The 16062-nt window shown below is 40.7% G+C and overlaps 1 protein-coding gene across 1 annotated transcript; it reads right to left on the reverse strand.

Moving 5' to 3' along the window:
- Positions 1-3718: 3718 nt before the first annotated feature.
- On the reverse strand, positions 3719-5570 carry LOC115136282 (uncharacterized). The gene is made up of 3 exons (XM_065023384.1): positions 5552-5570; positions 3813-5320; positions 3719-3745 (listed from the first exon to the last, which is right to left on the reverse strand). The coding sequence occupies exons 1-3, from the start codon at positions 5568-5570 to the stop codon at positions 3719-3721; spliced, it is 1554 nt and encodes a 517-aa protein (XP_064879456.1).
- Between the last annotated feature and the right edge of the window lie 10492 nt (positions 5571-16062).

The raw sequence follows: 16062 nt of genomic DNA on the forward strand, positions 1-16062 counted from the left end.
TCCAATCCGAAGTTAAATCTAGAATCGGCTTCCTATTTCGCAACAAAGCCTCCTTCACTCATGCTGCCAAACATACCCTCGTAAAACTGACTATTCTACCGATCCTTGACTTCGGTGATGTCATTTACAAAATAGCTTCCAACACTCTACTCAACAAACTGGATGCAGTCTATCACAGTGCCATCCTTTTTGTCACCAAAGCCCCTTATACTACCCACCACTGCGACCTGTATGCTCTAGTTGCCTGGTCCTCGCTACATATTCGTCGCCAAACCCACTGGCTCCAGGTCATCTATAAAGCTCCGCCTTATCTTAGCTCACTGGTCACCATCACAACACCCACCCGTAGCACGCGCTCCTGCAGGTATATTTCACTGGTCATCCCCAAATCCAACACCTCTTTGGCCGCCTTTCCTTCAAGTTCTCTACTGCTGATGACTGGAATGAATTGCAAAAATCACTGAAACTGGAGACTTATATCTTCCTCACTAACTTTAAGCGTCAGCTGTCAGAGCAGCTTACCAATCGCTGCAGCTGTACACAGCCCATCTGTAAATAGCCCATCCTACCAACTACCTTCCTCATCCCCATATTTATTTTTGTTTTTCTGCTCTTGTGCACACCAGTATTTCTACTTGCACAACCTCATCTGCACATCTATCACTCCAGTGTAAATTGCTAAATTGTAATTACTTTGCCACTATAGGCCTATTTTTTTGCTGTACCTCCTTACTTCATTTGCACACACTCTATACAGATTTTTCTATTGTGTTATTGACTGTACGTTTGTTTATCCTATGTGTAACTCTGTTGTTTTTGTCGCACTGCTTTGCTTTATCTTGGCCAGGTCGCAGTTGTAAATGAGAACTTGTTCTCAACTGACCTACCTGGTTAAATAAAGGTGAAATAAATAAATAAAATTGTGCCATAGGGTGGAGAGAAATGCTTGCAGTTTTTTATATGATCTGAGTGAGATTGACGAAGAAAATCAATGGGTTCTCCCTGGGCTCTAATTCAACCTTGGTTACAATACATTTGGATAGCTGACCACTAGACGAATTTGACAATTAAAAAACTGTTAGCTGACATGGGCTAATTGAGTGACTATCAATGACTGACATAACAAGAGAAAAACTGTTGAAGCACAACAAAAATTTGAAATTGCAACTTGTGTATTCTACTATTCTACCTCTGTTTTGAGGGGGAGAATTGATCCAAGGGCCTTCAAAACCGCGGGCCACCAGTTGGCCATCCCTAATGTAGTCCATACCAATCTGGGGAATCACAGCACACCATGCAAGCAAGCAAATAGTTCATGCAATTACATTTCACACAAATTTCACATTCTGACATTCACAAATGTCAGAATGTCAGAATTTAAGTAAAAGTCAATTGTTGTAAACAACACACAGCACACGTGATTAAAATGCACTCATTAATAGGCATGATATAAAATAATAAGACCTGCTGATTAGTAATATACAAATAATGGCAGTACCTAGTTTGATAAGAGTCAGTGTCATTTGTTGAAAGTATTAATTACAGTCATTTACCTACTTCTCTCATTATTGGAGTGGAAACGTTGTTTGCAGAGTTCACAACCTGCCACACTTGCAAGTATTGATTTATTTCATAACCATGATTTACAAGTTTTTAAAAACATTTTTTCATTGTCTTTTGTTTTGAGTGCTCCATGTAAGCAATGAGCATGTTCCTGGTTTCTCGTTAAGGGAGCATACCGCTGAGAACACATAGAAGTAGGCCTACCTGGCCTGCTGCATGTAAATGTAGGAAAGTGCCCATTTAGGGATATCTCATTTCTGATCGTCTTAACTCACCATGTCCACCACTAATAAGCTGAGCTTCTCTGTCATTTTTTTCTTCACCTCACTGAAAAAGTCAGCAAAGTCCATTTTTCTTACCTCCATTGCAATTAATAATAGTTCCTCACAGTATTTGAGTATTCTTTCCAACACTCTCCCGGCCTCGATAATCACCAAGCCTCGGTGTGAAAGAGCAAAATATCATGATCTGATTATCCCATATATCCAATGGAAATGTCATTAAAAAAACAGCTGTCTGTCCTGAACCCACTGGCAGAGAAACTCTGAGGAACCGGAATAGGCTAGTTGATACAATGTTGCAAGTTCTCTAGGGACAGCTTCAGGCCAGACCCATGCTGATTGATTTTATACAATATTGCACTTCACTAGTGATAGCTCAAGTCAAGACAAATAGAAAGGGAGGCAGACAGACAAAGTAGAGAGATAAATGCGATTGAAAGAACCTGAATTTTCATCAGTATGTTTTCTACTGTTTTTATTTGTTGGCTTTAGGCCTACAGTGCTTTTTCAGAAAGTATTCACACCCCTTGACTTTTTCCACATTTTGCAGTGTTACAGCCAGAATAAAAAATGTATACAATTTAGAGTTTTTGCCACTGGTCTACACAGAATACCCCATAATGTCAAAGTTAATTAAAAATGAAAAGCTAAAATGTGTTGAGTCAATAAGTATTCAACCTCTTTGTTATGGCAAGTTCAGGAATAAAAATGTGCATAGCAATGATCATCAACCAACTTGACAGAGCTTGAAGAATTCTGAAAAGAATAAATGGGCAAATGTTGCACAATCCAGGTGTGGAAAGCTCTTAGAGATTTACCCAGAAAGACTCACAGCTGTAATCATTTCCAAAGGTGGTTCTACAAAGTATTACCTCAGGGGTGTGAATACTTCAGTAAATTAGATATTTCTGTATTTCATTTTAAGTAAATTAGCAACATTTTTGAAAAACAAGTTTTCACTTTGTCATTATGGTGTATTGTGTGTAGATGGGTGAGAAAATAAATCAATTGAATAAATGTTCAATTCAGACTGCTGTAACACAAAATTTGAAATATTTTGGCAGAGGCTGGTGCTCTCGCATTAGTTGAATTGTAACTTTATTCAGATTTTGATGATTTGCCCCGTGACAATGATTGAGAAACGAAAACGTTATTATTTAAATTAAACTTTTCCACGAAAATGTGCATATAAAAATAATCATAACTGGCACGCAGATTAGTGATCTGACATGCTGTATTGTTCACTCCACACTGTTCGTTGGTAAGAGAATGCCCCTTCTACCTCTCTCAACTTGTTGACAGGTGTTTGGCTCACTGCCCCGCAATTTACTACTTGCTTCTACAGCACCACCTTGCGAGATGGTCATCTCCCGCTCGTATAGTGTATGAGAAAGTCCTCCGTTTTCTCTCTGTCGTATTGGTGTGTGACTACAGGCTAGCTAGGCTAATTGGGCATCCGTGTCTCTATTAACAGGAATTTACAAAAAATTAGCTATAAACCACAATGAGTTCGCAAATACAGCCCGCACCTCGCCTCCTAAAACAAGCCCGTGAATTGGCAAACACACAAGCAGCACACACTTCAGTCATCACACATTCATATTCAGCTCTGACAGTTATATAACGATATGCCCCCCTCTACATTTTCTTTAATATTATCTATGGACATAGATAGTGGAACCCCAGAATTAAATAGTGGAACCTCAGCTTAGCCGAAGTTCCAGGGAAATGACTTGTGATTTTCTTCCCCATGAGAGTTTTTTTTTCCAGAATCTTCCCTTGCTGAACATAGTCAGCACAAAATAATAACAGCATACCATTACCAATGAACCGGGCTAATGTGACTTCCCCTCTCTCTTTCTTAACAGCATTGGTTAATCGAATAGGGTGTAGATGAGACCCTGTGGTCACATCAAACATGATTACGACTTTCCACTCCGACACATCATTACTTTTGTTTTTCACTACCTTCACCCTCTTCACTGTCTCAACACTAGAACTGCCACTGCCGTCTGCAGCGCTTATAGCAGGGCCTTTCACTACCTTCACGGTCTCAACACTAGAACTGCCACTGCCGTCTGCAGCGCTTATAGCAGGGCCTTTCACTACCTTCACGGTCTCAACACTAGAACTGCCACTGCCGTCTGCAGCGCTTATAGCAGGGCCTTTCACTACCTTCACGGTCTCAACACTAGAACTGCCACTGCCGTCTGCAGCGCTTATAGCAGGGCCTTTCACTACCTTCACGGTCTCAACACTAGAACTGCCACTGCCGTCTGCAGCGCTTATAGCATGGCCTTTCACTACCTTCACGGTCTCAACACTAGAACTGCCACTGCCGTCTACAGCGCTTATAGCAGGGCCTTTCACTACCTTCACGGTCTCAACACTAGAACTGCCACTGCCGTCTGCAGCGCTTATAGGAGGGCCTTTCACTACCTTCACGGTCTCAACACTAGAACTGCCACTGCTGTCTGCAGCGCTTATAGCAGGGCCTTTCACTACCTTCACGGTCTCAACACTAGAACTGCCACTGCTGTCTGCAGCGCTTATAGCAGGGCCTTTCACTACCTTCACGGTCTCAACACTAGAACTGCCACTGCTGTCTGCAGCGCTTATAGCAGGGCCTTTCACTACCTTCACGGTCTCAACACTAGAACTGCCAATGCTGCCAGCAGCGCTTATAGCAGGGCCTTTCACTACCTTCACCCGCTTCACGGTCTCAACACTAGAACTGCCACTGCCGTCTGCAGCGCTTATAGCAGGGCCTTTCACTACCTTCACGGTCTCAACACTAGAACTGCCACTGCCGTCTGCAGCGCTTATAGCAGGGCCTTTCACTACCTTCACGGTCTCAACACTAGAACTGCCGTCTGCAGCGCTTATAGCAGGGCCTTTCACTACCTTCACGGTCTCAACACTAGAACTGCCACTGCCGTCTGCAGCGCTTATAGCAGGGCCTTTCACTACCTTCACGGTCTCAACACTAGAACTGCCACTGCTGTCTGCAGCGCTTATAGCAGGGCCTTTCACTACCTTCACGGTCTCAACACTAGAACTGCCACTGCTGTCTGCAGCGCTTATAGCAGGGCCTTTCACTACCTTCACGGTCTCAACACTAGAACTGCCAATGCTGCCAGCAGCGCTTATAGCAGGGCCTTTCACTACCTTCACCCGCTTCACGGTCTCAACACTAGAACTGCCACTGCCGTCTGCAGTGCTTATAGCAGGGCCTTTCACTACCTTCACGGTCTCAACACTAGAACTGCCACTGCTGTCTGCAGCGCTTATAGCAGGGCCTTTCACTACCTTCACGGTCTCAACACTAGAACTGCCACTGCTGTCTGCAGGGCTTATAGCAGTGCCTTTCACTACCTTCACGGTCTCAACACTAGAACTGCCACTGCTGTCTGCAGCGCTTATAGCAGGGCCTTTCACTACCTTCACGGTCTCAACACTAGAACTACCACTGCTGTCTGCAGCGCTTATAGCAGGGCCTTTCACTACCTTCACGGTCTAAACACTAGAACTGCCACTGCTGCCAGCAGGGCTTATAGTAGGGCTTTTCACTACCTTCACCCTCTTCACGGTCTCAACACAAGAACTGCCAATGCTGCCAGCAGCGCTTATAGCAGGGCCATTCTTTTTTCTTTTACTTTTCACCACAGACCATCCAGGTCCATGACTTTCATCATCCCCACCCGTACCATCAGAACTATCATCCATGTCGACCACAGTCCAGCATCCTACCACAATATAGAACGATGGATTCTATTTCGCTTCCTTGTTTGAAGTCGAACCTCGCCTCTGCCTCCTGTCCTATTTCTCAATTGCCTAAATAGCTGCCAATCAGCTAACGAGCCAGTTTGTCTAGCCTCGGCCCAGGCTTAATTTCTTATCAAGAGGTCTGAGAGTACAGGAGAGTAGCATGGGTTAGTTCGGGTTTTTGCATCTGAGTCACTTGAAAGTGGCATGTTTATCATCCAGAGAGGTAAAACTGGATGATAAAAATTCAAGTGTCAAACAGTATGCAGCTAGTAGAAAAAAGCTCTGAATAATAAAGATCATGAAGGAACGCCTGGGGGAGAATGGAAAAAAACATCTTCACAATTATACGAGGGTTAGAGTTTTTCAATTTGGTATTTCTAATCCAAGCAATAGTGCAGTGGTCGCCGATATCATTTGCAAAAACACCACTAGCCAACTACTTATGAGGATGGTTAGTCAGGATGAGGTCAATCAATGAGGAGTTTTCTAGGTTTTTCACAATAATCCGAGTGGATTTCTTTATCAGCTGAGTCAAGTTATACTCAAGATGGACATTCTTCAACTGATCTGAGGCATGTGTAATCCAATCAAGATTTAGATCTCCTAACACAACCAGTTCAGATACCAGAAATGTTTTAAATAATCAGAAATAATCTCACCAACCTCCGCCAAAGCAGCTGGGGTAGACCGCAGCAATAAATATGTGCATATTTTGGCTTATGGACACTTTTATAACCAACAGCTTACATATTTTGGGGACAGAGATGCTAAGAGAGCATGATGCCACAAGAGAAGATCTTACATAAATAGGAACCTTTTTTTGTCTATCACATCTGAAAATGTTCTAGTCCGCAATGGTAACGTACTTACCATAATCAAATTATTCAGCCTAGTCTCTGAGATAACCAGAACATCTGTGCTTGTGTCATGCACCCAGATATCCAGAAAGTCCAGTTTAGACATCAGGCTTCGTACACACATTTATATGTAAACGTTCAAGCCCTCTGCGAGATTTGCAAACAGCAGGAGCATTAATGGCGACACAAGAGTCAATATAACTGCATAAGTTAGCCACAACAGGTTTCCAGATTGGATACAAAGTTGCAGAGCTAATAGTGGAATTCAGATAAATGTACACATGATTGCTGTTGACAATACACCTATGCTTATAAGCACATGTAGCAAAATGATAGCTTGATATAAAGCTATAAATAGCATAGGTGGAGATAACAAAATTGGGTTCCTTACAGGAGCTAACAGAGCTATGAATGAAAATTTTATTAACAAGCACAGAATTACTATTTACAATACACCTATGGGAAGCTGTGGCGGAATGAAATCGCTGCGATTTAATGGGAGTAAATACCTTTGAGGAGCTTGATTTGATCAGTCATTGCCTCAGCGCTGCCTTGTATTTTTTGGACAGGATCCAGGCACCCAAATGATTAGGGTGGATCCCGTCCTCCTTATAGAGCATCCTCCGCTTCCAAAAGGTGCCAAAGTTGTCTACAAAAGCTAAACCTAAGGAGCTGCAGTAGTCACGTAGCCAGTTGTGAAGTGCTAATAGCTTGCTAAAACGTTCACTACCTTGACCCAGCGAGAGCACAGGGCCAGAAATGGTAGAAAGTTTTTTGGTATCCAGCAGAGACTCAATAAATTCTTCCAAATCCTGTTTCAGACATTCCGAGCTAACATTCCTAAAGTCATTAAATCCCACATGGACTACAAATCAAATCAAATTTCACTGGTCATATATACGTGTTCAGCAGATGTTATTGCGGGTGTAGCGAAATGCTTGTGTTTCGAGCTCCGACAGTGCAGTAATATCTAACAGTTTCACAACATGTACCCAAAATAGATGTTAATCTACGTAAGGAATGGATTAAGAATATATACATATATGTCAGAGCAGCATTGGACGAAGATACATTGGCATAGTATAGAATATAGTATATACATATGATGGGTGATGCAATATTTACAAACAATTAAAGTGACTAAGATACTGTAGATTAGTATACAGTACAGTTTACACATATGAGATGAGTAATGCAAGATATGGAGACATTATTAAAGTGGCTAATGTTTCATTTCCTTGAAGTGGCCAGTGATTCCTAATCTATGTCTATAGGCAGCAGCCTCTGATGTGCTGGAGATGGCGGTTTAGCAGCCTGATGGCCTTGAAGTAGAAGCTGTTTTTCAGTCTCTCGGTCCCAGCTTTGATGTACCTGTACTGACCTCGCATTTTGGATGATAGCGGGGTGAACAGGCAGTGGCTTAGGTGGTTGATGGCCTTGATGATATTTTTGGCCTTCCTATGGCATTGGGTGCTGTAGGTGTCCAGGAGGGCGGGAAGTTTGTCCCCGGTAATGTGTTGGGCAGACTGCACCACCCTCTGGAGAGCTTTGCGGTTGTGGGCGGTGTAGTTGCCATACCAGGCGGTGATAAAATGATGCTCTCAATTGTGTAAAAGTTTGTGAGGGCTTAAGGTGTTAAGCCACATTTCTTTAGCCTCCTGAGGTTGAAGAGGTGCTGTTGCGCCTTCTTCACCACACTGTCTGTGTGGGTGGACCATTTCAGTTTGTCAGTGATATGTACGCCGAGGAACTTGAAGCTTTCCACCTTCTCCACTGTGGTCCCATCGATGTGGATAGGGGGGTGCTCCCTCTGCTGTTTCCTGAAGTCCATGATCATCTCCTTAGTTTTGTTGAGTGAGAGGTTATTTTCCTGGCATCACACTCCCAGAGCCCTCACCTCCTCCCTGTAGGCTGACTCATTGTTGTTGGTAATCAAGCCTACTACTGTTGTGTCGTCTGCAAACTTGATGATTGAGTTGGAGGCGTGCTTGGCAACGCAGTCATGGGTGAACAGGGAGTACAGGAGTAAAGGAGGGGGCACAACTGCATCAATCTCCGTGTGATGACATAGAACGGTGGGGAGCAGGCTAGAAATATCCTGTACTCGAATCCCGGGGTAGCACAGGGATTTTGCTCCAGAAACCGAGATGTTACCATAGAGCTGCCTAAGACAACAGTTGGCGAGATATCTGCCCATTCCCATGCCTCGAATGATTCAGGTGAACCGTCGAGGACCTGCAAGAGGTGGAATCTTGCATGCCTGCAACTCTTGGCAGCCGGTTCGAGATTCCCATAACCAACAAAGTGGAAAGCTACAGTGCAGTTAGTAATATTAAGTTACACAATTTAATTTTTTCAAGTTAATATTATTTTTTATTTTTTATTATTGAATATTCTAAACATACAATACACTTGCAGTGAAGCCGCTCAACAACTACATCATACCAGTCATCCAACAGACTCCCATTCAGAGTGACACACAGAAACATCCAGGGTCAATGTCCTGCTCAAGGGCAGGTTGACAGATGTCCCACCAGGCCAAAAAACGTGAACCCGAATCCTCCAAGATCCCCCCCCCCCCCCCACAGTCCCCCCAAAAGCTGTCCCTCCCACAGTCCCCCAAGAAGAAAAATAAAAAATACAATGAATTCCGTTCCCCACCCCCAAGAACCCCCCAATGCACCAACAACCAAGAGAATGAACTAAAGAGAAAAAAGAGAAAGACAGAAAACAACAATAGTAATACATTTAAAACAAAGGACATCAAGGACAACTGAAATCATAACAACAATGCCAACTGTAAATGTTTGTGTGTATTCTTGTATGCGTTTATTTGAATGAGAGTGTGTGTATATGCATGTGTACAAACACCTGCACGGCATCAGCCTCAGGGAAACCGGCATTAGTTGTAAAAACACTGCCCCTCAGTGTCTTTCAAACTTACTTTTATTATGTATTATTCTGCCTTTTTTAAAACTTTTATCTTTGACCATCATTCTATCTCCCGCACAGGAACTCCACTCCCACTTGTCTCCAATTCCACATCCCAAACCTCAGCTTCCCTCAGCCCATCCCATCTATCTCTGCTGGCCACCCTCAGCCCATCCCATCTATCTCTGCTGGCCACCCACTTCGGGTTTCTATGCAACACATATCTTTCAACTATGCTGTGATGTTTAACATACAATTTCAATCTATCTAATCGAATAGAATCCACAGAATGCGAGTTGAAGATAAATACTTTAACTAAGAGTATTAGTAATTTACTGACCCGGTCTCTCCAGATCTCATAACAGTACTATTTATAGGGTCAATTTTATATCAATGCTATGCATTTTCATCCATCCCTGAACCTGAGACCAGAAACAGGCTACCTGAGGGCAATACCAAAATAAATGGTCCATTGATTTTGTATCCTCACAACAAAATCTGCAGAATTGTTATGATTTTATGCCCCAAATATTCAACATTTTGTTGGTGACAAAAATTCTATATAATAATTTTAGCTGTAAAGCACGAAGTCTTTAATCTTGCATTGTTTTATGTATCAACTCATACACCCTGTACCATGGAATCGGTACATCAAAAATCTCTTCCCAACTATTTTGCAATCTGTATAGCACAGTTGTCAACACCCTGGTCCTCAAATGAAACTGGTATACTTTCCTATTTATGCTATTTTTATTCCTCTGCCAGTTTTGATCCTTTATATTGGGCAGACAGATCAGTTCCCTACCTCCTCCCGCTGCCACCTGCCTCCTCCATTTTTGAGGTAATGCTGTAATCAATTGGTTGTACTCTTGGATTGAGCAGACCTTCCCGTACAATTCTGATAACTCCATGAAGGACATAACTCTACCCTTACAATTTACAATATCATTTAAGAACAAAATACCCTTTTCAAACATCTTTCCCATAAATACAGGTATTTTATCAACCAGCACATTTGAGTTCAGACATAATATTTGTTCTATCTTTTCAGGGGGATGAAATTGAAATTGTAGCCAATGCTTGTTTGAAAAAGAGAGATACTTTGAAAAAAGTATAATTTTCAATTAATCGAAAATGAGATATGGCAATCTGCACAAAGGCAAAAGGCATTTTTTTCTTATTAATCTACTTGAGAACCATTTAAGGTTCAAGTAGAACTTTCAAATAAGTGAAGCTTTTAGAGAGAGGTTTAGTGCTTTTATATTTAATAATCTCAACCCACCCAATTCATATTCATTATATGCAGTGGGGCAAAAAAGTATTTAGTCAGCCACCAATTGTGCAAGTTCTCCCACTTAAAAAGATGAGAGAGGTGCCATTAATACAGGCAATGAGTGGAGGACAGAGGAGCCTCTTAAAGAAGAAGTTACAGGTCTGTTTGTAGGTGACCAAATACTTATTTTCCACCATAATTTGCAAATAAATTCATAAAAAATCCTACAATGTGATCTTCTGGACTTTTTTTCTAATTTTGTCTGTCATAGTTGAAGTGTACCTATGATGAAAATTACAGGCCTCTCTCATATTTTTAAGTGGGAGAACTTGCACAATTGGTGGCTGACTAAACTTTTTGCCCCACTGTAAATAGACACGTTTTATTTTGTCTGGTTTAGCGTCCCAGATAAAGTGAAATATTTTTTGCTCATATGATTTGAAAATCACGAATCATCAGGAGTAGGCAGCGCCATAAGAAAGTGAGTAAACTGAGATATGACTAAGGAGTTAATCAGGGCAATTTTTCTAATAAATAGACAGGTATTTACCTCTCCATGGTTGCACGATCTTGTCTATTTGACGAGTTTTCTATTGAAATTCACTGTGGAGAGCTTATTTATATCTTTTGTGATATGAATACCGAGTATGTCTACTTCACCATCAGCCCATTTTATAGGTAAGCTGCAAGGTAATGTAAAAGTTGTACTTTTTAAGGATCCAATACGTAATATTGTACACTTATCATAATTAGGTTTTAGTACAGAAAAGTTATCTAGATCTTCAATGAGACATTGCAGGGATCAGCTTGCGGACTTAATATAAAACTTGAGTCATCGGCATACATGGACACCTTTGTTTTTAAGCCTTGGATTTCTAATCCTCTAATGTTGTTATTGGATCTGATTTTAATAGCTACCATTTCGATGGCCATAACGAATAGATATGGGGACAGCCGACACCCTTGTATTAACTCCTCTTGACAATTCAAAACTCACTGAGAAGTAGCCGTTATTTACTATTTTACACCTGGGGTTGCTATACATTATTTTTAACCCATTTTATTAGAGAATTACCGAAATTGAAAAAAATCCAGTCTTACTTTATCAAATGCCTTTTCAAAATCTGCTATAAATACCAGGCCTGGCTTGTTAAATGTTTCATGATGTTCTATTATTTCTAGTAGTTGTTGTATATTATCTCCAATGTATTGTCCATGTAAAAACCTGTCTGATCAGGATGAACAATACCTAGTAAAACCCTTTCATCACAATATTGAAGTGTAAGGGGCCTCCAGTTTTTTAGATAGACTGGGTCTTTATATATGCCATCTTGGTCTTGTTTTAATAATAGAGAAATCCGACCTTCTTGCTGAGTAATAATTATACAACATTTTAAATGGACACTTTCAAAATCAGATTAGGATATAGGCCAAGGACTAGATGAAATGCATTTTTACCTGGAGTTTTTCCTTATCGTGGGGTACTACTTTCACCACTTTTAGTCTTGAAGTCTTCGGTTATTTACTACACTACTTTACTCACTCTGTTAAGCACACGTGAATCCTTAAAGAGATGGATGGGACTACGGTTTAAGAGTGTGTGAACGATGCTTAAAAGGTGTAGACAAAGAAGAGCTCTCCAGTTATCAAGTACCAAGGTAAGACCCAAGTGCAGACACAAGTGAAGTAACAATGTTTATTGTAACAACAGCGGCAGGCAAACGACATGTCAAGGCAGGCAGGGGTCCATAATACAGAGTAGAGGCCAAGGTACATGAAGGCAGGCAGGCTCATAGTCAGGCGGGCGGGTACAGGGTCACTTTCTAAAAAGTGGGATTACAAGCTTATAAACTTTCAAAGCAGAATTACATTCCCATTGTTCCTCAACTGCAGTGTATGATATACCATGTTGTAGCTCTGAGTCTCTACTTTTATCCAATGTGTTAGAGATGTGAGAATACAAAAATCTAAGTCTTGTGTCATTACAAAGAGGAAATGTAAAAACTTCAGTGAAGTCTTTTTGACACGTTCTTTATTTTAGTGACCTTGATTGTATTTCACTATCCCTGAACCTGATCTAGCTTTGATCCTCGTTTGCAGATGGTCTTCAATAGTATTGTGGATAATCGTGCTTCCTTCAAAGAATTAAGAGTTAAATATAGATTGAATTCCTGGTACTGGTAGAATTATCAGAAGTCATTCATAAAATAGATGATGTCAAGGTCAGGAACACAGGCTTAGGCCCAGACTGGGAAGCTTTTAAGCAATTGAGGAATCATTGTGTAAAAAAAACAAATCAGAAAAGCTAAATGTGATTATTATGTAACCACTCTTTCAGATTGTAATGGGAACCCGGCTATATTCTGTAAAACTGTCAAATCCCTGAAGGGTTCTCACTACCGAATCACCATGTTATTTCAGCGGGCTCTCTCTTTGAAAGAACTTCTAAGCCTATTCACAATGATATTGGGCTGGATGCTGATCGGGGAAACTTGTTAAATCATCAGAGAAATGATAGTTAAAGCTTTTCTTTTAGGCTATTTACAGAAAATAACTCATGGATGCTTTGCTAGCAATGGACAACAAGAAATCTATAGAAGCTGACTAATTGGATCCTGGTGTGCTTAAGTGTGCAGTGCCAATCATTGTTGCTCAATAACTCACGTTTGACATTGTTATCAGAACATATACCAAGAGCATGGAAATCAGCTCGTGCTGCTGCCACTCCGTAAGGGCGGGATAGTAGGGATCTTCATTATTATCACCCCATTTCAAGGCTTCCTTGTCGAGCTAAGATTCTCGAATCCTTGGTAAATATAAAACTTTGGCCTTTTTTTAAATCTGAGAAATGTATTTTGAATGTAAACCAATCAGGGTTTAGGCCTGGGCATAACATTAACCACTTTAGTTGTTAAATATTCTTGTCAATGCTTTCGACACTAAAATGAAATGTGCTGCTTTGTTTGTGGACGTGTCAAAGCTTTTGATACTGTTAATCATTCTGTTTTATTGACTAAGTTGTCCTCGATAGGCCTGAGTTGAACACCTGTTCATCGCTTCAGATCTCGGGCCATTGTGAGTAATGGGGTTAAGTTGAATTTCTTGATGTGCATAAAGATGTACCACAGGGGTCGATTTTGGGACCTATTCTCTTCACTATTTATATAAACACCACCCAGCATTTTGATCCCGGTGTGTCAAAACTACAGTCAGATTTTACAGCTATGCAGGAATCTCTTGCTGATTCAACACTTGTGCTTAAAATACAGGCAAAACAAAATTCATGTTGCTTTTAAACTCTTGTAAAAATGTATTAGATGTTCACTTATTAAATGGTTCTCCAATTGAACGTGTTCCCCCGTATAAATACTTAAGCATTTGGATTGATATGGATTTAATGTTTAAAAACATGTACAGTACCAGTCGAAAGTTTGGACACACCTACTCATTCCTGGGTTTTTCTTTATTTTTACTATTTTCTACATTGTAGAATAATAGTGAAGACATCAAAATTATGAAACAACACATATGGAATCATGTAGTAAGCAACAAAGTGTTAAGCAAATGTTATATTTGAGATTCTTCAAAGGAGCTACCCTTTGCCTTGATGATAGCTTTGCACTCTCTTTGCATTCTCTCAACCAGCTTCCTAGTCCCATACTCATCTTTTTTGGTTACAACATGATTCCATATGTGTTATTTCATAGTTTCCAGACTCACATTAAGCATCTCCAATCCAAAATAATTAAATTGAGAATCAGCTTCCTATTTCGCAACAAAGCCTCCTTCACTCAATGCTGCCAAACATACCCTCTTAAAACGGACTATCCTACCGATCCTTGACTTCGGCGATGTCATTTACAAAATAGCTTCCAACATTCTACTCAGCAAACTGGATGTAGTCTATCATAGTGCCGTCCGTTTAGTCACCAAAGCCCCAAATACTACCCACCACTGCGACCTGTATGCTCTCGTTGGCTGGCCCTCACTACACATTCATCTTCCAAACCCACTGGCTCCAGGTCATCTATAAGTCTTTGCTAGGTAAAGCCCTGCCCACTGGTCACCATAGCAACACCCATTCGCATCACACGCTCCAGCAGGCATATTTCACTGGTCATCCTCAAAGCCAACACTTACTGTGGCTGCCTTTCCATCCAGTTCTCTGCTGCCAATGACTGGAACGAATTGCAAAAATCACTGAAACTGGAGTCTTATCTCCCTCTAACTTTAAGCATCAGCTGTCAGAGCAGCTTACCGATCACTGTACCTGTACACAGCCAATCTGTAAATAGCCCACCCAACTACCTAATAACCATATGGTTACTTATCCTCTTGCTCTTTTGCACCCCAGTATCCCTACTTCCACATTCATATTCTGCACATCTATCACTCCAGTGTTTAATTGGTATATTGTAATTATTTTGACCTCTATGGCCTATTTATTGCCTTACCTCGCTACTCTTCTACATTTTCACACACTGTACATAGATGTTTCTATTGTGTTATTGACTGTAAGTTTGTTTGTAACTCTGTTGTTTTTGTCGCACTGCTTTGCTTTATCTTGGCCAGGTCATAGTTGTAAATGAGAACTTGTTCTCAACTGGCCTACCTGGTTAAATAAAAGGTGAAATAAAATAAAAAATAAAAAGGAAGTAGTTACTGAAAAAGTTCAGATTTGGACACATCTTTGCTTAAATATGCAGCGCCCATCATTGCTGGCTAGGTAATACACATTTCTTATTTAACTTGATAATTATCCACCCATTTCCAGGCTCCCTTATCTTGCGAAATTAATGGCCTTCTAGGCAGAGTTGCAACAAACAGTTACATTATTTTCTATCTGTAAATGGTATTCTTAATGTTAATCAATTTGGATTCAGACCTAAACATAGCACTACTACGGCTACCGTGCTTGTGGTAATTTATATTGCAAATGCCTTAGTTGATAAAAAAAAAAATTCTGTCATGTTTGCAGACTTGTCAAAAGCTTTTGTTACTGTAGACCATGTTATTTTGTTGTATAAGCTGTCCTTGATACGGTTGTGTACTGATGCTTGCCAATGGTTTCATAATTATCTCAATGACAGAACTCAAGCCATCAAGGTAGATGGGTTCAAATCTGAGTTCCTTGAGTTATGTAAAGGGGTGCCTCAAGGTTCGATATTCGGCCTACTACTGTTTACAGTATATATATACAGGGCATTCGGGAAGTATTCAGACCCCTTGACTTTTTACACATTTTGTTACTTTACAGCCTTATTCTAAAATGGATTAAATAGTTTTTTTCCACTCATCAATCTACACAATCTACATACCCCATAATGACAATGCAAAAACAGTTTTTTAGACATAAAATATGATCAAATAAAAAATATCACATTTATAT

The sequence above is a fragment of the Oncorhynchus nerka genome, linkage group LG10 (assembly GCF_034236695.1).
Source record: "Oncorhynchus nerka isolate Pitt River linkage group LG10, Oner_Uvic_2.0, whole genome shotgun sequence".
In the NCBI taxonomy this organism is placed as follows: domain Eukaryota; kingdom Metazoa; phylum Chordata; class Actinopteri; order Salmoniformes; family Salmonidae; genus Oncorhynchus; species Oncorhynchus nerka.